Source organism: Mobula hypostoma, chromosome 11 (genome assembly GCF_963921235.1).
Source record: "Mobula hypostoma chromosome 11, sMobHyp1.1, whole genome shotgun sequence".
Taxonomy (NCBI): Eukaryota; Metazoa; Chordata; class Chondrichthyes; order Myliobatiformes; family Myliobatidae; genus Mobula; species Mobula hypostoma.
In genome coordinates, this window is record NC_086107.1 from 115,155,178 (window position 1) to 115,175,029 (window position 19,852).

General features: G+C 53.4%; 2 protein-coding genes across 3 annotated transcripts in view; one reads left to right on the forward strand and one right to left on the reverse strand.

Annotated features, from left to right (window-relative positions):
* LOC134354156 (integrin alpha-M-like) overlaps nucleotides 1-11,178 on the forward strand; it is a 36,039-nt gene extending 24,861 nt beyond the window's left edge. The window contains exons 22-30 of one of the 2 annotated variants that reach the window (XM_063062991.1): nucleotides 307-386; nucleotides 1,086-1,172; nucleotides 1,529-1,601; nucleotides 2,076-2,180; nucleotides 2,566-2,658; nucleotides 5,613-5,726; nucleotides 6,112-6,213; nucleotides 6,637-6,747; nucleotides 10,580-11,178. In XM_063062991.1, the coding sequence (XP_062919061.1) occupies nucleotides 307-386; nucleotides 1,086-1,172; nucleotides 1,529-1,601; nucleotides 2,076-2,180; nucleotides 2,566-2,658; nucleotides 5,613-5,726; nucleotides 6,112-6,213; nucleotides 6,637-6,747; nucleotides 10,580-10,687 (873 nt within the window). In that variant the 3' untranslated portion in view covers nucleotides 10,688-11,178. The remainder of the gene's footprint in view (nucleotides 1-306; nucleotides 387-1,085; nucleotides 1,173-1,528; nucleotides 1,602-2,075; nucleotides 2,181-2,565; nucleotides 2,659-5,612; nucleotides 5,727-6,111; nucleotides 6,214-6,636; nucleotides 6,748-10,579) is intronic. The other variant, XM_063062992.1, reaches the window with a different exon arrangement.
* Nucleotides 11,179-12,880: 1,702 nt separating this feature from the next.
* Nucleotides 12,881-19,852, reverse strand: part of LOC134353525 (coiled-coil domain-containing protein 42 homolog) — a 7,827-nt gene continuing 855 nt past the window's right edge. The window contains exons 2-7 of the mRNA XM_063061523.1: nucleotides 17,930-18,029; nucleotides 17,417-17,521; nucleotides 16,344-16,544; nucleotides 15,283-15,504; nucleotides 14,262-14,420; nucleotides 12,881-12,976 (exon numbers count right to left, since the gene is read on the reverse strand). Of these exons, the coding sequence (XP_062917593.1) occupies nucleotides 12,881-12,976; nucleotides 14,262-14,420; nucleotides 15,283-15,504; nucleotides 16,344-16,544; nucleotides 17,417-17,521; nucleotides 17,930-18,029 (883 nt within the window). The remainder of the gene's footprint in view (nucleotides 12,977-14,261; nucleotides 14,421-15,282; nucleotides 15,505-16,343; nucleotides 16,545-17,416; nucleotides 17,522-17,929; nucleotides 18,030-19,852) is intronic.

Here is a 19,852-nt window from a genome sequence, read left to right on the forward strand (position 1 = left end):
CCCCCTGAGAGAGAGGGACTGAGCGACACCGGTCAGTGTACAGATCTCCCCCTGAGAGAGAGGGACTGAGAGACACCAGTCAATGTACAGATCTCCCCCTGAGAGAGAGGGACTGAGCGACACCGGTCAGTGTACAGATCTCCCCCTGAGAGAGAGGGACTGAGCGACACCGGTCAGTGTACAGATCTCCCCCTGAGAGAGAGGGACTGAGCGACACCGGTCAGTGTACAGATCTCCCCCTGAGAGAGAGGGACTGAGCGACACCGGTCAGTGTACAATACACTCTGATTCTCTCTTACGCTCTAGGTTTCACTGTTTTTGACGTTTGATGTAGCAGACACTGGGAATTTGAGTGATTCTTTTCTGATGAATTTGAATCTCTCCAGGTAAGGATGCTGCTTTGCTCTTGTCTATCCCACCCTACATGAACTCACCGGTCCTCCTCCGCAGCTCTCCCCACTTCCATTTTCCCCTTCTGTCTTCCTTCCCTCAGTACCCTCACGCCCTCTCCTCTCTGTAACACCCTTCTCTTTAAAGGTTCTCTCCCTCTCTCATGTTCTCCTCTCCCCTCCCTCTGCAATCACCTTATCCCCTCTGGGTCTCTTTCTCCCTTCCTCTTTCACCATCTCTCTGCTAGCCCTTTCCTCGCTCCTTGTCTCACCAGATCCCTTCCCACTACGTCACTCCCTCTTTTACTCTTTCATCATCTCACTTCTCCCGTTTATCCTCTCTTAATCCTCTCAACCTCTCTATCTCCCTCTCCCCCCAGATTTGACCCCCAATCGCCTTCCCCTCCCTGTCCCTCTCTTACTTTCTCTCTCCCTCACTCCGTCTCCCCTCTCTCCGTCCTTCATCTCTCTCCGCCTCTCTTCCCCACTCTCGCTCCTTTCCCCTCTCCCTCCCACACCTCTTCTTCATTTTCCCCTTTCCCTCCCTTTCCCCTCTCCTGCATCTGCTTCCTCCGTCCTCCACCCTCTCTTGCGCATCTCTCTCGCCCTTTTCTTCTCCGAACAACGAGCTTTCTCGCTCCCTGCCCTCCCTCACCACCCTTCTTTCTTTCGATGCCTCCCCTCCCCACACCACAGCGACAATGAAGCACCGGAGACGCTGGAGGACAACCGACTGAGCCTGAACATCAGTGTCCATCACCTGGTGAAGCTCGCCATCCGCAGGTAACGATCCTGGGAACTGATCCAGCATCACCCCTCCCTCCCCCCACCACCATCGTAACACCCCTCCCTTCCGTCACCCACATCCTCCCGCTTCTCCGCCGTTTCCCACTCACAACATCCGACTCAATCACCGTCCTCACCTCTTGCTCTGTCGTCCCCTCACCGCCATACTTCACTCACCCTTCGTCTCCCCCCCCACACCTCCCGCAGCGATCTCCATTTCACAGCGTGACCTGCAGAAGAATACATCTTCCCCTTTCCTTTCTCCCCACCCTCTCTGTGCCCCGTCATCCCCTCTCACCCGCCGCCTTCCCGCAAACTGGAGTTATGATGTTCTGACTGTGTTGTGTCCCCAGCGTGCATTCCCCCGGATATCTCAACTTCACTCTGGGACGGATCTCTACGTATGAACTTATTCACAAATACCAGGTAACCCACGCCCCCCACGGTTCCCATCCGCCGCGTCCACGTCGCCACCCTCTCCGTGTATTTACTTCTCTCTTGTCTTTCTCCCTTCCCCAAATCCCACTGTAATACCTGTCACCCCCACACTGCTCCTCTCAGCCTCTTTCCCTCCCCTCTCTTTCTATCCCCTGCTTCCCCAGTCTCCTCCTTCCACTCCTCCGCTCCTTCTCTCCCCATCTCTCTCCCTCTTCACTCTCCCTTCTTCCCTTCTCTTCCTTTCTTTCTCTTCTCTCTTCCCCTTCACTCCCTCCTCTCTCTCCCACGCCCTCTCATTTCTCCCTCTCCTCTCTCTTCCCCCACTCTCCCTCTCCCACTTTCTTCCCTCTCTCTTCCCCTCAACTTTTCACGTCTCTCCGTCTCTCCCTCTTCCCCTCCTCCCCTCCTCCCCCTCCCGCCCTCTCCACCTCTCTCTGACCCTCTGCGGTTCCTACCCCGCAGCTGATGAACTCGGCCCGACGGTCTTTGCCCGTCTCCGTCTCCTTTTGCGTTGGATACAGGTCGGACATCTTCACCTGGGCCGTTAAGAATATCACGTTGGAGCAGGTGAGGGGGCGTGAGAGGGGCAGCGAGGTGCGAGGAGCGGGGCGAGATGCGCGAAGGAGGGAAGGGTGGGGCGAGGAGAGGAGAGAAAGGGACGAGAAAGAGGAAGGTGAGGAAGGCGGAGGGAGTGGTAGCGAGGTGGGGAAAGGGTCCGAGGAATAAAGAGAGTGTGCGAGGAGGGGATGAAAGGGGCGTGAGGCGGAGAGAGAGGGCCGCAACAAGGGAGGGGGAGGCCGCAAGGAGGGAGGGAGAGGGACGTGTAGGAAGGGAGCACTGTGATTCCACTGCACCCTTGAGGTAACGGGTCAGACCTCGAGTAACACCCACTCCCCACTCCACATGCTACCAGGTCAGAGGTCATGACTTTCTCCCGCTCTCTCCTCCCCAGGAAAATTTGGCGAATCTCGTCAACTGCCTACCTCCGGTTGCGGTCAAAGGTGGAGAGTCGGGGGCCAACTCCTCGGTTACCGAGGGCAAGCAGGTATGGTCAGGGGTGACCCGCTACTGGGCTGGTTTTTGAGCGCCAGAAGTCACTGAGGCGGTGGTGGTGTGGGATGGAGGGTGGGAGGTGTGGGAAATACCGGTCCCGAGTGTCCATCTGCCAGGGGACAGGACACCTGGGGTGTGACAGAACGGAGACAGCTCCTTCCTTCTGACCCCTACCTTCTGGTCCATATCCTGTATCATTAGCTCGCGTTCGGCTATTACTAGCCACGTCGTCACTGGCCACAGGAGTAGTATAGGAGTAGATGTGGAGGGTGGTAAATGGTATTCCATTGTTCAAGAAAGAGAGAAGGGATAGCCCTGAGTTGTAGACCCACTGAATCTTACGACAGTGGACGGCAAATTATTGGAAGCAGATTCTTAGAAACAGGTTTTACGAGCATTTAGAGAAATCTGATCTTTGAGATAGTCAGTGCGGTAGAACAAAGCGATCTAGGAATACAGGACCATAATTTATTGAAAGTGGCATCACGGGTAGATAGGTGTAAAGAAAGCCTTTGGCTTTCATAAATCGAAGTATTGGTACAGGAGATGGGATGTTGTGTTGAAGTTGTTAATGACGTTGCTGAGGCCTGATTTGGACTTTTGCGTGCAGTTTTGGTCACCTCCCTACGGAAAAGATGTAAGTAAGTTTGAAGGCTTGCAGAGAACATTTACAAATGTGTTGCCAGGTCTGGAGGACCCGAGCTATTTGGAAAGATTGATTGTTAGGACTTTATTCCTAGGAACGTACAAATCCAACTCTGAGGGGCAATTTGATGGAGGTATATAAAATAATGAAGAGTGTAGATAGGGTAAGTGCAAGCAGGCTTTCTTTCCCACTGAGGTTGGATGGAACTACAACTGGAGGTCAGGATTTAAGCGTGAAAAGTGAAAAGTTTAAGGGGAACATGAGGAGAAACCTCTTCACTCAGAGGGCTGTGAGAGTGTGTAGCGAGCTGCCAGCGCAAGTGGAGCATGCGAGCTCGATATCAACGTGTAAGAGAATTTTGAGTAGTATGTGGATGGTAGGGCTATGGGGGGATATAATCCAGGGAGTAGGCAGCTTAAATGGCTTGCGCGGACTAGATGGGCCGAAGAACCTTTTTCTGTGCTGCCTCTATGATCTGTGAAGGTAGTGCTTTGGATGTGGTATATGTGCTTTTTAGTACGGCGTTTGGTAAGTTCCCCGTGCTGGGCTCATTCCCAAAGCCATTAGAGATGCAATCCAGAGAAAGAAAGCTGGCTGCGTGGATTCAGAAATTCCTTGCCCTCAGAAGGCAGAGGTGGTAGTGGATGAAGTGAATTCTGCCCGGAAGTCGGCGGCCAGTGGTATTCCACAGGGATCTGTTCTGGGAGTCCTGCACTACGTGAGTTGATTGAGGAAGTGGAAATGTAGAGGGACTGTCAGGTGTAAGTCGTTACACAGAATGGTGGGTGCGTTGAACTCACTGTCGGGGACGGTACTCGATATATACGTTAGGGATATTTAAGAAACTCTTGGATAGGCACACGTTATTGGCCGAATGGCCTGTGCTGTGTTGTAATTTCCTTTGTTTTATGTACATGCCTGAACTGCTTCCTCTGGCAGCTCCTTCCACATGGGCCTCCAACTGGGTGAAAATGTTGCCCCTCAGGTCCCTATGGTGCGGCACGTGGCCAAATGGTTAGGGCTTTGGGCTCTCGATCTGAAGGTCGTGCGTTCGAGTCTCGGCCAAGGCAGCGTGTTGTGTCTTTGAGCAAGGCACTTAACCACACTCGGCTCCAGTCCACCCAGCTGAAAATGGGTACCGGCAAATGCTGGGGGTTAACCTCGCGATAGACTGGCGTCTTATCCGGTGAGTGGGGCGGGGGGAGTCTCGTACTCTCAGTCGCTTCACGCCACGGAAACCGGCATAAGCACCGGCCTGATGGGCCACAAAGGCTCGGGACAGACATTGACTTTGACAGGTCCCTATTAAGTCACTCTCCTTTCACCTCAAACCTGTGTCCCTTTGGTTCTAAGTACCCCAACCCTGGGGGAAAAGACGGTGCGCATTCACTCCAGAGCGAAAAGTCCCAACATGTCCAACCTCGCTCTGGAGCCCAGTCCTTCAAATCCCGGCAACTTTCCAAGTCCAAGAGCGATCCCGAGTAGCAGTCAGTGTCCCTGACTGACGAAGATCAATGTGCCCAAATGCCTTCTTCACCGCCCTGTTAACGCTCTGTACCTGGTTTACCGAAAGATGCCAGTTTCAGGTATCCATATCTGTACCCCCTAGGCCCGCTGTTCTCTAACATTCCCCAGGGTCCTATCGGTCTCTGTGAAAGCCCTCCCGTGGTTTGTCATCCCGGAATGCAATACCTCGCGTGCATCTAAATGAAATTCCACTTTCCATTGTTCAGCCCAATAACCCACGGAGAGTTGGTGATGACGAGGGTGTCCCTGGGCTGTGGGTGGGATTCGATGGGTGCAGGGAGAGACCACGATGGAAGTGTTTCTGTTGACTGCGGGAGAATATTTGGTGGGTGGCGAGAGTCGGTAATGGGGAAAAGTGTCTGTGTACCGCTGGTGGTTGCAGAATTGACGATGGGGAAAATGTCCGTGGGATGTGGGCGCGGGATTCCATAGTTGGGGGAATGGGCGGGAATTCGGTGAGTGGGGGAGAATCAGTGATGTGGAGAGTGGCCATGGGCTGTGAGGGGACTCGGTGGGTGGGCGGGGGAGAGTCGATGCTGGTCGAGGGAGACCGCGGTCTACAGAAAGAGATTTGGTGGGTTGGGAAGGGAGAATCAAGGTCGGGGAAGAGTGTCCCTGGACCGTGGGTGGGGATGCGGCAGACTGGGGCAGAGTCAGCGATAATGGCTGTGAGCTGTTGGAGAGTATTCATTGGATGGGTGAAGGATCGGTGACGGGGGAAAAGGATGGGGTACTTTCTACCTCCAGCCAACCTGCACTCCTTCTCCCCAAAGGGCAGTGACCAAGTGGAGTATCAGGTGATTAACTGTACTGTCGATCAGCTCAGCGAGCAGGCGGAGCCGATCCTCGTTCTCAGAGGGGAACTCCGCATCGATGGTCGGAACAAGGTAACGCGGGAGAGGGGTGGGGAGGGTGGCGACTACTACAGGGATCAACGAGGGTTTAGTTCCTGAGCGAGTGGTAATTCCCGGTATCTTCAACCCGCCCATCTCCCCTCACAAACCTATACCTCTCCCATCACAGCCCTGACCTTAAGCGGTGAACTGGATACTGTACACGGCGGCTGCACTGTGTATGGATTACACCCACCCACCCTCCCCACCCCCAAGGAAGCGGAGAGCGGGAGTGTCCTATGGGTAACATGGCGGGTGCGGAGAGGTCCAACACACCCCTGGCCTGTAGCGGTTGGGCTGAGTGAGTCCTGTTTCCAGAGGGGGAGGCAAGGACACACCCTGTCCAGAAATCATCCTCCAACTCCTGTTTCACTTCCAGGACAGCAATAGGAAGTATGAGCTGCGAACTTCGGGAATCCTGGACTTCGACAGACAGAAGTACTACCAAGGCGAGAAGGGAGAGACCCTGCTCCGAGCGCACGTGGGTACAATACCAGGGCGGGATCAGTTGTCGGCACCCACCCCCTCCCAATCTCGGTGATCCCACTACCTTCACCTATATCCCCTCCCAATTTCCGTGCCTCTCTCCTCTCCCTACACACCTCCCTGTAACAGTGACCCGTTCCTTCTCCAACACTCCTCCTCGGCTCCGGTAACATCCATGTCTGCTACACGCATCCCGGTCTCCCAGCCCTCTCCATCCTCTACATTAATCTCTCCACCACACCCCTCTCCGACTCTGTGATCCCTTTCCTCCCATTCACCCCTTCCGATATCCGTGAGCCAACACCTCCACCGTCCCTACACCCTCTCCGACTCCGTGACCCGCTCTCTCCCTATCCCCCTATGACCTGTGAAGACTCCGGGCTCACTGATATCATATTCATATCGCCTGTCCTTTCAGATTGTGACCTACTTTGAATCTTCCGACGAAGTGAAATTTTTGCCGTACGCCATCGGAGGGGCGGTTGGAGGATTCGTAATGCTCCTCTTGCTTGGGATCATTTTCTACAAGGTCTTTCAGCCGCAATTCTGCTGTGAATTTCACCTGCTCTCGCAGGGTCACCACTCTGCCCAGCGCCCTGTGTCACCGACTGTATTCCTACGGACGTTAATCCAGCTCCCTTACACCATTCGTCAGTGATTCCTCTACCCAGCGGCCTGTATCACTGACTATATTCCCAATGACATGAACCCAGCTTCCGCACATCGTCCTACAGTGATCCCAATTCCCAGCGCCATGTCGCTGACTGTATCCCCACTGTCGTTAATCCATCTCCCACACACTATCCCTCAGACCCCTCTCCCCCAGAGCCATTTCGCTAATTTTAGCTAGACGCATTGATATTAAACTTGGTTTAATATTAGAAACTTGGTTCAGAAAAAGAGAGGGATCTTCAATAAATACAAGCAGCTTGGAGTTAATGAGGTACTTGAGGAATATAAAGAATATAAAAAAGATTCCTAAGAAAGAAATTGGAAAAGCTGAAAGAAGATACGAGGCTGCTTTGGCAAGTAAGGTGAAAATAAATCCAAAGGGTTTCTACAGTTATGTTAGTGGCAAAAGGATGGTGAGGGATAAAATTGGTCCCTTGGAGAATCAAAGTGGACGGCTGTGTGCGACGCCAAAAGAGATGGGGGAGGTTTTGAACAATTTCTTTTCTTCGGTATTCACTAAGGAGAACGATATTGAATTGTGTAAGGTAAAGGAAACATGTAGGGCAGCTATGGAAAGTATGATAATTATAGAAGAGGAAGTACTGGCACTTTTATATTCCTTAAAAGTGGATAAGTCTCTGGGTCCGGACAGGATATTCCCTAGGACCTTGAGGGAAGTTAGTGTAGAAATAGCAGGGGCTCTGACAAATATTTCAACTGTTTCATACTAAGAGACAGAATCTACAAGCATTTGGATAGACAGGGACTTATTAGGGAGAGTCAACATGGCTTTGTGCGTGGTAGGTCATGTTTGACCAATCTGTTGGAGTTTTTCGAGGAGGTTACCAGGAAAGTGGATGAAGGGAAGGCAGTGGATATTGTCTACATGGACCTCAGTAAGGCTTTTGACTAGGTCCCGCATGGGAGGTTAGTTAGGAAAATTCAGTCGCTAGGTATACATGGAGAGGTGGTAAATTGGATTAGACATTGGCTGAATGGAAGAAGCCAAAGAGTGGTAGTAGAGAATTGCTTCTCTGAGTGGAGGCCTGTGACTAGTAGTGTGTCACAGGGATCAGTGCTGGGTCCATTGTTATTTGTCATCTATATCAATGATCTGGATGATAACGTGGTTAATTTGATCAGCAAATTTGCTGATGATACAAAGATTGGAGGTGTAGTAGACAGTGAGGAAGATTTTCAGAGCCTGCAGAGGGTCTTGGACCAGCTGGGAAAATGGGCTGAAAAATGGCAGATGGAGTTTAATACAGACAAGTGTGAGGTACTGCACGTTGGAAGGACAAACCAAGGTAGAACATATAGGGTTAATGGTAAGGCACTGAGGAGTGCAGTGGAACAGAGGGAACTGGGAATACAGATACAAAATTCCCTAAAAGTAGCATCACAGGTAGATAGGGTTGTAAAGAGAGCTTTTGGTACATTGGCCTTTATTAATCAGAGTATTGAGTATAAGAGCTGGAATGTTATGGTGAGGTTGTATAAGGCATTGGTGAGGTTGAATCTGGAGTATTGTGTTCAGTTTTGGTCACCAAATTACAGGAATGATATTAATGAGGTTGGAAGATTGCAAAGAAGGTTTACAAGGATGTTGCCGGGACTTGAGAAACTCAGTTACAGAGAAAGGTTGAATAAGTTAGGACTTTATTCCCTGGAGACTAGAAGAATGAGGGGAGATTTGATAGAGGTATATAAAATTATGATGGGTATAGATAGAGTGAATGCAAGCAGGCTTTTTCCACTGAGGCAAGGGGAGAAAAAAGCCAGAGGACATGGGTTAAGGGTGAGGCGGGGGGGGGGGAGAGTTTAAAGGGAACATTAGTGGGGGCTTCTTCACACAGAGTGGTGGGAGTATGGAATGAGCTGCCAGACGAGGTGGTAAATGCGGGTTCTTTTTTAAGATTTAAGAATAAATTGGACAGATACATGGATGGGAGGTGTATGGAGGGATATGGTCCGTGTGCAGGTCAGTGGGACTAGGCAGAAAATGGTTCGGCACAGCCAAGAAGGGCCAAAAGGCCTGTTTCTGTGCTGTAGTTTCTGTGGTTTTCTATGTCATTAGAAACGGGGATAGTGCCTGAGGATTGGCCTATTGCTCATGTGGTTCCATTGTTTAAAAAGGGTTCTAAAAGTAAACCTGGCAATTATCGGCCTGTTAGTTTGATGTCAGTGGTGGGTAAATTGATGGAAAGTATTCTTAGAGATGATATATAATTATCTGGATAGACAGTCTGATTAGGAACAGTCGACATGGGTTTGTGCATGGAAGGTCATGTTTGACAAATCTTACTGAATTTTTTGATAAGGTTACTAAGAAAGTTAACGAGGGTGAAACGGTGGATGTTGTCTATATGGACTTCAGTAAGGCCTTTGACAAGGTTCCACACGGAAGGTTAGTTGGGAAGGTTCAATCGTTAGGTATTAATATTGAAGTAGTAAAATGAATTCAGCAGTGGCTGGATGGGAGACGCCAGAGAGTAGTGGTAGATAACTGTGTGTCAGATTGGAGGATGGTGTCTAGAGGTGTGCCTCAGGGATCTGTACTGGGTCCAATGTTGTTTGTCATATATATTAATGATCTGGATGATGGGGTGGTAAATTGGATTAGTAAGTATGCAGATGATATTAAGATAGGTGGTGTTGTGGATGATGAGGTAGGTTTTCAAAACTTGCAGAGAGATGTAGGACAGGTAGAAGAGTGGGCTAAAAGCTGGCAGGTGGAGTTTAATGCAGAAAAATGCGAGGTGCTACATTTTGGTGGGACTAATCAAAATAGGACATACATGGTAAATGGTAGGGCATTGAAGAATGCAGTAGAACAGAGGGATCTAGGAATAATGGCGAATAGTTCCCTGAAGATGGAATCTCATGTGGATAGGGTGGTGAAGAAAGCTTTTGGTTTGCTGGCCTTTATTAATCAGAACATTGAGTATAGGAGTTGGGATGTAATGTTCAATTTTTATAAGGCATTGGTAAGGCCAAATCTGGAGTATTGTGTACAGTTCTGGTCACCGAATTATAGGAAAGATGTCAATAAAATTGAGAGTACAGAGGAGGTTTACTAAAATGTTGCCTGGGTTTCATCTCCTAAGTTACAGAAAAAGGTTGAACAAGTTAGGTCTTTATTCTTTGGAGCGTAGAAGGTTGAGGGGGAACTTGATAGAGGTGTTTAAAATTATGAGGGGGATAGATAGAGTTGACGTGGTTAGACTTTTTCCATCGAGAGTGGGGAAGATTGAAACAAGATGACATGAGTTGAGAGTTAAAGGGCAAAAGTTTAGGGGTAACATGAGGGGGAACTTCTTTACTCAGAGAGTGGTAGCTGTGTGGAACGAGCTTCCAGCAGAAGTGGTTGAGGCAGGTTCGATGTTGTCGTTTAAAGTTAAATTGGATAGATATATGGACAGGAAAGGAATGGAGGGTTATGGGCTGGGTGCAGGTCGGTGGGACTAGGATAGGGTAAGAGTTCGGCACGGACTAGAAGGGCCGAGATGGCCTGTTTCTGTGCTGTAATTGCTGTATGGTTATATAAATCAGTTCCCTCACGCCCGTCCTTCTCCACAGCGCCGTAACGCTGACTGCATCTCCCTGATGTTAATCCATCTCTCTCACTAACCCCCCACCCCCACCGCACCACACTGAAGTTAATGCAGCTGTTCATTTTCCTTCGTTAGGTTGGATTTTTTAAACGCGAGTACAGGGACATCGTGAAAGAGAGAAGTCAGAATGTTGAGTGTGAAGAGCCCTTGAACCAACCGGCCCCTTCGCCGACCGACACATGAATTGCCATTTACTTTCCAACTCTCTCAATTCCTTCCCGCTGAAGCCTTTCGGATTCGGACCCCTGCGTCGCTGAGACTACCATGATCAGTTTCCGCAGGTCAGCTTGGCAATGGAGCAACTATCTCAATCGGAGAGAACTGGATGGGCAGGAGGAGTCCTGGTTCCTTCCCAAAATGCTTACTCTACCACTTGGCCGGTACGCGCGAACTCTGCAGTTTCTGATGTTGGTTTCCGAGATGGGACCTGGTTCAATTCGGTCGCAGTTCTGTCAGGCGTCTCTGTACGTCTTCCCCGTGAAATGGCGGGGGGTTCCTCCGGGTGCTCCTACAATCCAAAGACGTGACACATGGGCTAATTGGCCTCTGTAAATTGTGTCTCCCACCCCCGTGATTAAGTTGCTGTTAATCGGGCTTGTCGGGGTTTGCTGGGAAGAGATGGAAAGGCCTACTTTGCCCTGTATTACTGAATGAATAATTGAATAAATGGATTATTGCCAGTGCTGAGTTCACCGTCACGTCTGCACAAACACAAAGAAAATTTTTCTTGCTGCAGCGTCACAGCACACAGCATCAGATTCACAACATTCACGACAAACAACAATAAATTAAACATTATTTTACAAGAAAACACATCTAGAACAAAAAATAAAGCCACTTGTAGTGCGGGGTTGTCACGGTGTTTTGGACTGAGGAAGTGACTGGAGTTATAGCGGTCGTTTCAAGAGCCGAATGGTTGAAGGGAAGTCGCTGTTCCTGAACTTGGTGGTGTGGGACGTCAGGTTTCTGTATCTGCTGCCCGAGGGGGGCTGCGAGAAAATGGTGTGGCCCTGACAGTGCGGGAACGTTGATGCTTTTGAACTCAATACGCCTTCTTAACCACCCGAGAGCACATCCGACTTGGTTCGATAGATGAACACTCGGGGATTTGAAAACTAGTGTGGGGGTGGCTGCGTTGCCTCGTGCGCCGATTCGAAGCCAACCCCAAGTTTCCCGTCACGGTCTCCTCTCTCCGAAGGGAATAGCTGCTTCGAATCAGTTCTGATCTGCGGGGTTGGAGCTCCTTTGACGAGTCAGACCCGTTTCCCTGGCCCAGTCAGCACCTCCGCACGCTGTCTTCCGGCTCCCAGCTGTACCAATGGCGAAAAAGGCCCTCTGCTCCGTCAGTTTAGGGTCTTCTGTGGAGCAGATGCTGTTGACTGATGCTACAGTAAGTAGACTACGGACAGCTGCGCGCACAGCAAGTAGTCACGGCGGCCTCCTTCGCAGGCAGAGCCCTTAAATAGACTCTAATACACCAGGGATCAATTAGACGCTGTTTCTACGGTGGAGGCTAGGTAGGTTGTACAATGGAGATTCATTAGAGTCTGTAATATAATCCTGTTAAGTAGACTGCCTCGGGGTTAAATTGACTTTTTAGTACAAAAGGCATGAGTAGATTCTGCAGGTAGCAGGGGTTAAATTGGACTCTGTATTGCAATGGGTTTAAGTCTACTCTGTGTTCCAGTGGAGTTAAGCAGACTCTGAGGAAGCAGGGAAAAAGTAGACTCTGTAGTACAATGGGGTTAAGTAGACTCTGGAATACAATGGGGTTAAGTAGATTCTGTAGATATCAGGGGTTAAGTAAGACTCTGTAGACAACTAGAATTAAGAAGATTCTCCAGACAGAAGGGTTTAAATACATTCTAGATCAATGTGCTTAAGTGGACTCTGCAGGCAGCAGGGGTTAAATTGATTGTATGGTACTTTAAGGGTTAAGTAGTCTCAGGGATTAAATATACTCCGATGCTGAGATATCCAGGCGAAACAGCCCGGAGATCTGCAGGGAGAGATTGGGCGAGAGGTTGGGGTAGGGAAAGGGACAGCCGGAGGGTGGGGCAGTGATTATGGGGTGTGGTGGAGTGGGGGCGGGTGGGTTTAGCCCAAAAGTCACTCCCAATGACCACGTCTCTTCCTAGGTTTTGTGCAAATCCTTCATGATCCCTCCTCACACTCGCCCCAACACATCCTTCCCTCAATTCCACCCTCCTCACTTTTTTCCCATTTCTTCCCTACCAATTGAACGGAAGCATATCCTGGTTGTGAAATAAACTTCATTAAAAGGTTATTATGGGTCGGGGTGGGCTTGTGGAGGGTGAAGGGGAGAAGGCATGTCTCTGGTAGGTAGGGGTCAGGGGTAAAGAAGAAACCCCGCGCTCACTTCATCAGGCGATTCTGAACTCGGTAGGAGAGGTGGGGCTCCGACATCAGATCCTCCCACACTGACTTTAGGTGGTGGATAAATTCCTCGACCTGGGGAAAGCAGACGGGAAAGAAAGGGGCGGGGGAGAGAGGGGAGAGTGTGGGAGAGAGGAATGGGGGGAGAAAGAAGGGGAGTGGAAAAGAGGAGACGAGGGGAAGAGAGGAGAGGGAGATTGGAACCCAGGAGATGGGCGAGAGAGGAGGAATGATCAGGTGAAGTCACACGACACGATTTCCCTCTCCCACCTCTTTCCTAACCCAACACCCCTCCTCCTCTTTCTCCCACATCCTCCCTCCTCCCTACTCCCCTTCTACTCCTTTCTTCTTTCCTCCCTCACCGCCTCTCCTCCAACTCATCTTGGCCCTCCCCATCTACTCTCCCAGTGTCCCCTTCCCCCTCCACACCTTTCCCCTCTCTACCCCTCGCTTCCTTTCTTCTGACATTTTTTCATCACACCGCCCCTGCCCCCCACCTCCCCGCTGATGCAGCCACTTTCTGGAGCTGCTGGAGGGTGTCGTTGGTGGGGGTGTATCCCTTAGCGAGGCCATCTCCTCTCTCCCATTACCCCTCTCCCCTCCGTTCTTCTCTTCCATTCCCACTCCCCACAGTCGTTCCCACCTACTCCACCTTCCTTCTCCTCTGCTACCCCTATCTTCCTTCTCCCTCTACACGCGCCCGCCTCCAACCATTTCCCTCCCCCCTTTGCCTCCCCACCTCCCTGCTCTTCCCTTCCACGCATATCCCGTCTTCTCCAGGCCAGAGATTGTCGGGGGGGGGGGCAGTAAATGAGCTTCTGGCAGGCAGACTGCCCTCTCTTGCACCTCTCTTTCCTCGTTTTCCCCTCCCCTCCTCACTCCTTCCTCCATTCTCTACCCCTTCTCGTCTTCCATCACTCCCCCTCTCTTCCATTACTTCTCCCCCCTCCTATCCTGTCTATCCTTCTCTCCTTTCCCTCTGCTCCCACATCTCTTCTATTGCTCCTCCACCCTGTCTCCCCACCACGATGACTTCTGCAGAAGCCGGAGTTTGTCGGTGGGGAGTGAGAATGAGTGAGCATCCCGCAGGGAGCCTCCTCCTCACCAATCCCTCCTCCCACTCATCTGCACTCCTCATCCCCTGCTTTCATCTTCCCTCGCCTCCACCTCTCCCTCCCTTTCCTCACTCTCTCCTTCCCCTCTGCTCTTCCATTTCCTCTCCTCTCCATACCCCCTTCTCTCCCTCGACTTCACTCATCTCTCTCATCTTCCTCTGTCGTCCGTCCTTCCTTCCTCTGTCTTTCCCCCCCGCCCTTCTCTCCCTCCTCTGCACCCCACCCTACCTTCGCCGTGCCCCCACCTTCTGGAGTTGCAAGAGAGTGTCGGTGGAGGGGAGTGAGGGAGTCTCCCCCAGTGATCCGGCCACCAACTGGTACAGGTTCAGCGTCGCCATCTTCACCGTGCCCAGTACTAGCGTCTGCCTCGCCGCGGTGTTCTGAATGTGTGTCCAGGCCGCATCCTAGGGTCAGGGTTCAGCGAAATATCACTACAGGCTCGGGTCAGAAGTCAGTGGGAGGTCACGGTGGTTCGGGTTCAGCAAGAGGTCACAGGCCGGAGCGGGGCACAAGGAGACTGGGGCAGTAGGAGAGGTCACGCATGGTCACGGCGCAGGAAGAAGTCAGGGAGAGATCATTGGGGATGTTGGTCAGAGAAAGACCACGTGGTCGGTCCGAGCACAGGGAGAAGTCACAGAGTGTCAGGGTTCATGGAGAGGTTGGGGGTGAGGGCAGTCAGGGTCAGGCAGAGGTCAAGAGGTCGGAGCACATTGAAGGGCACGGAGCGTCACGGAGCAGGGAAAGGTTACGGGGTGCGGTAAGAGTAATAGGTCATCGGGGGTCAGTGTTGGAGGTCAGGGTTAGAGGTGAGTGCCGGGGTCAGGAGGCCGCGTCAATGCAAGCTCAGCGGTGACGTCAGGGGTGATGGTTCAGAGTGGCAGCGCGGGGGCGAGGTCTCAGCGGTCAAACGTGAAGCGCTACAGGTCGGGGATCAGGGTGAGGGTACAGAGCTCAGCAGTCGAGAGTCGCGATAAGGTGACAGCGACTGGGGCTGAGGTCAGGTGTGAAGAGTTTGTGGTAAGATGTCAGAGGTTGAGGGGTCAGGATTTGTGGATCAGGGTGGTGTTTCGGAGTTGGTGGTGAGGGGTTGCAGATGAGTTGTCAGGAGTGAGAGGTCACGTCGGGGTGAGGGATCGGCACGGGCGGATCGGGGGTCAAGGTCAGGTATCAGGATGCGGTCTCCGATAATCATCCACCGGAGGTTGTGGCCGCGGGCGAAGGTCAATGGTCGGGGGTCGGGGTGAGAGTGAGATGTAGGGAACTCACCCAGCGGAGGCTGAGGCTCCGCGCCGCCTCAAGTTGGGCCTGCAGGTCGGCCAGCCGGTTGCTGAGCTGCAGTCGCTCGTCGCTCGTCTCCTCCAGGTAGCGGTTTAGCCTCGCCTTGCGGCGCTCACGCTCCTCGTGGCCTTCCTGCACCAGCCGCAGCAGCGCCTCGCGGGTGGAGACCAGCGCCCTGTACCGGACCGGCACCTCGGACAGCTCCCGGAACTGGCAGGCGGGGAGATGGAGATCAGGGATGAGGGGAAGAGATTAGGGAAAGGAGATTGAGGGGCCAGAGATCCGGCGGTAAAGGGTCAGTCGGTGAGTGGACGAGTGGATAGAGGTCTTGGGGTGAGGGGATAAAGACCAGGTGAGAGAGGTTGTGGGAATAGACTAGAGGGGCTGAGGTCAGGGGTGAAAGCCTGAAGGAGACAAAGGCCAGAGGGCAAGAGGTTGAAGCAATAGATGTCAAGAGTGAAAAGTGGAGGGGAAAGGAGGTTGAGGGGACGGAGGTCAGAGGCTGAGAGATCAAGGGGATAAAAGTCAGGGATTAAGAGGCTGGGGGAAAGTTTGAGGGAAGAAGGAACTCAGGTGGTCGAACCTGAGAGGTTGAGGGGTGAGAGGTTAGGGTAGGCGAGGTCGAGTTCATAGAGATAGCGAGTGAGAAGCCGAGGGCACGGTCGACGCGAAAGGACAAGGAGATTGTGGTGAGAGACTAAAGGTAATATAAGAAGGTGAGAGGTTGAGGGTATAAAAGTTAGGGGGGAGAGGTTGACGGTAAGGAGCCGAACGTTAGACGTCAAGGAATGAGAGGCCGAGAGGATAGAAGTCACGGATAAGATGTCAGCGGTGAGAGGTCAGCGACGCTTACGGCCAGGGGCAGCACGAGAGTTCAGGGTTGCAGGCGAGGAGTCGGGTCAGTTCTGGGGTGAGAGGTCGGGGAGTGAGAGGTCGAGGTTGAGAGGCTGGGGAGGACGAGTAGTCAGAGCTGAGGGGTTGGTGAAAGGGTAGGTATGAGGAGTTAGAGTGAGAGGTTAGGTAGTGAGGGGTCGGAGGTCATGCCGTACCATGCCGCCGGGGCGCAACAAGAGCTGAACGAATTCGGGGAAGCGGGCATTGGCAGCGAGCGAGCGACGGAGCATGTCCCGGTATGCACGCAGCTCCCTGAGTCGGGCCCGCAGCTGCTCGGTCTCGATCCGCCGCTGCACTCGCAGGCGACCCTCCGTCTCCGCCCGCCACAGGGCCCGAGCACGCTTCCGCTCGTTCTCCTGGGGTGGAGCATCAGAAAGGGATGAAGCGGAGAGACAGCGGTCAAGGAGTCAGCAAGAAGTTTCAAATATTCAGGGAGCGGGATCAGGAATCCGATTGAGGGCAGGTCGGGATTCAGAGGAGGGGACCAAAAGTCAGAAGGAAAGAGGTCGGGGGGTGGGTCAGGGGTTTAGAGAAGGGGTCATGAGTCCAGAGAGTTCAAATAGTAAAGGAGAGGAATCGGTGGTCGGAGGGAGGAGTCAGGATAAGAGGAAAACGTCAGGGGTTAAAGATAAGATAGGAAGGTCAGAGGTCAGACAGGTCGGAGTTCAGAGTGGATTAGAGAGAGTGGTCAGAAGTCAGAGAGCGGTTTCGGGGATCGGGGGGGTCAATTGGTCAAAGAGAGGGGTCAGGGTCCAGACGAAGGGATTGGTGGGTCAGAGGGAAGTGTCACAGGGCAGGGTCAGGGGTGATTAGAAGAGAGGTCGAAATGATGCAGGGCAGAGGGGGAGAGAAAAGGGGTTGTGGGACGGTTTATTGTGATAACGGGAGGGGTCGGAGGGGGAGATGAGTCGGGATCAGTATTGTACCTCCTCTCTGTTATCACAGAGTTCATCCCACCTTATCGTTCACTCCCTCTTTCGCTTTCTCCCTCCCTCCGCCCGACCATTTCCCCTCTCCCTTTTCCCCTCTCCCCCTCTCTCCCCGCACCCATCCCCTCTCCATTCTCCCCATCCCACAGCTGCCCTTTCCCTTTTCATCCTCCATCTCTCTCTTCCTCACCACATCTCCATACTCACTCTCCCCTATCTCCCTTCTCCTCCTTCAACCTCCTCTTCCCTCTCTCCCTCTCTCCCTCTGCATTGCTCGAGCCCCGTCCCCCATCCACTACCTGAACGAAGTTGTCGAATTTGAGAATCTGCTCCTTCATCTGGTCACAACGCTTGGTAAAGTTCTGCTTCCACAGACGCATTCTTTCCATCTTAACGTTGAATTCCTGGCGGGGCAATCACGCAGATAGTCAATATTTCACTTTGTGTCCGACCCTGGGAGTGTGTGATGGGACGGTGTGGAGGGAGTTTCACTCTGTGTCTGACCCCGGGGGTGTGTGATGGGACGGTGTGGAGGGAGATTCACTCTGTGTCTGACCCCGGGAGTGTGCGATGGGACGCTGTGGAGGGACCTTCACTCTGTGTCTGACCCCGGGAGTGTGTGATGGGACGGTGTGGAGGGAGTTTCACTCTGTGTCTGACCCCGGGAGTGTGTGATGGGACGGTGTGGAGGGAGATTCACTCTGTATCTGACCCCGTGAGTGTGTGATGGGACGGTGTGGAGGGACCTTCACTCTGTGTCTGACCCCGGGAGTGTGTGATGGGACGGTGTGGAGGGAGACTCTGTCTTTTACCTGTCTCTGGGAGTCGAGGGCTTGGTTTATATCCATCCCGAGCCTCCTCTTGGCGAGCAGTTGAGTGGAAAGGGACAGTGAGTCATCGTGTGGAAAGTCCCTAGGTCAACACATTCCTCACTTAGTGTGTCAGACACTCCGGGGGGATCGATGGTTGATTGAAGGGGAGGGAGCGGCCACAGAACCGAAGAGGGCGGTTCACGGAGACCTGGACTGGTGTAGGGTGCGAGGGGTTCGGAAAGAGAACGATATCAGGGATGAGGGGGTCACGGTGACGGTGAGTGGTGAAGGGGAGGGAAGGGATTACGGAGACAGGGGCTGTAGACATGGGAAGGGATGCAGAGTATGAGGGGTGCAGGGGAGGGAGGTGAAACTGAGACGGAGAAGGTAGGGTGGAATAGTGACGGTGGAGGGAGTAACTGGGGAGAGCTGGAGGGAGAAAGGGGTGGGGAGGAGGGAAATCCGGTGCGTAAAGTGTTGCGAGGATGTGCGGTTGATGGAGAGGGGGAGAAGGCCAGCCGGTGTCCACTGAGATGAGGAGAGGGGAGGAGGGACGGGGAGGGGTAAGTGAGGGGAGGAGAGGGGTGGAGGGACGGGGAGGGGTAAGTGAGAAGGGGAGGAGAGGGGTGGAGGGACGAGGAGTGGTAAGAGAGAAGGGGAGGAGAGGGTGGAGGGACGGGGAGGGGTGAGTGAGAAGGGGAGGAGAGAGGTGGAGGGACGGGGAGGGGTAAGTGAGAAGGGGAGGAGAGGGTGGAGGGAAGGGGAGGGGTAAGTGAGAAGGGGAGGAGAGGGGTGGAGGGACGGGGAGGGGTAAGTGAGAAGGGGAGGAGAGGGTGGAGGGAAGGGGAGGGGTAAGTGAGAAGGGGAGGAGAGGGGTGGAGGGACGGGGAGGGGTAAGTGAGAAGGGGAGGAGAGGGGTGGAGGGACGGGGACGGGTAAGTGAGAAGGGGAGGAGAGGGGTGGAGGGACAGGGGGGTGAGTGAGAAGGGGAGGAGGGACGCGGAGGGGTAACTGAGAAGGGGAGGAGAGGTGTGGAGGGACGGGGAGTGGTAAGTGAGAAGGGGAGGAGAGAGGTGGAGGGACGGGGAGGGGTAAGTGAGAAGGGGAGGAGAGGGGTGGAGGGCAGGGGAGGGGTAAGTGAGAAGGGGAGGAGAGGGGTGGAGGGAAGGGGAGGGGTAAGAGAGAAGGGGAGGAGAGGGTGGAGGGAAGGGAGGGGTAAGTGAGAAGGGGCGGAGAGGGGTGGAGGGAAGGGGAGGGGTAAGAGAGAAGGGGAGGAGAGGGTGGAGGGAAGGGAGGGGTAAGTGAGAAGGGGAGGAGAGGGGTGGAGGGACAGGGGGTGAGTGAGAAGGGGAGGTGGGACGCGGAGGGGTAAGTGAGAAAGGGAGGAGAGGGGTGGAGGGACGGGGAGGGGTGAGTGAGAAGGGGTGGAGAGGGTGGAGGGAAGGGAGGGGTAAGTGAGAAGGGGAGGAGAGGGTGGAGGGAAGGGAGGGGTAAGTGAGAAGGGGAGGAGAGGGGTGGAGGGACGGGGAGGGGTAAGTGAGAAGGGGAGGAGAGGGGTGGAGGGACGGGGACGGGTAAGTGAGAAGGGGAGGAGAGGGGTGGAGGGTCGGGGAGGGGTAAGTGAGAAGGGGAGGAGAGGGGTGGAGGGTCGGGGAGGGGTAAGTGAGAAGGGGAGGAGAGGGGTGGAGGGACGGGGAGGGGTGAGTGAGAAGGGGAGGAGAGAGGTGGAGGGACGGGGAGGGGTAAGAGAGAAGGGGAGGAGAGGGTGGAGGGAAGGGAGGGGTAAGTGAGAAGGGGAGGAGAGGGTGGAGGGAAGGGAGGGGTAAGTGAGAAGGGGAGGAGAGGGGTGGAGGGACGGGGAGGGGTAAGTGAGAAGGGGAGGAGAGGGGTGGAGGGACGGGGAGGGGTAAGTGAGAAGGGGAG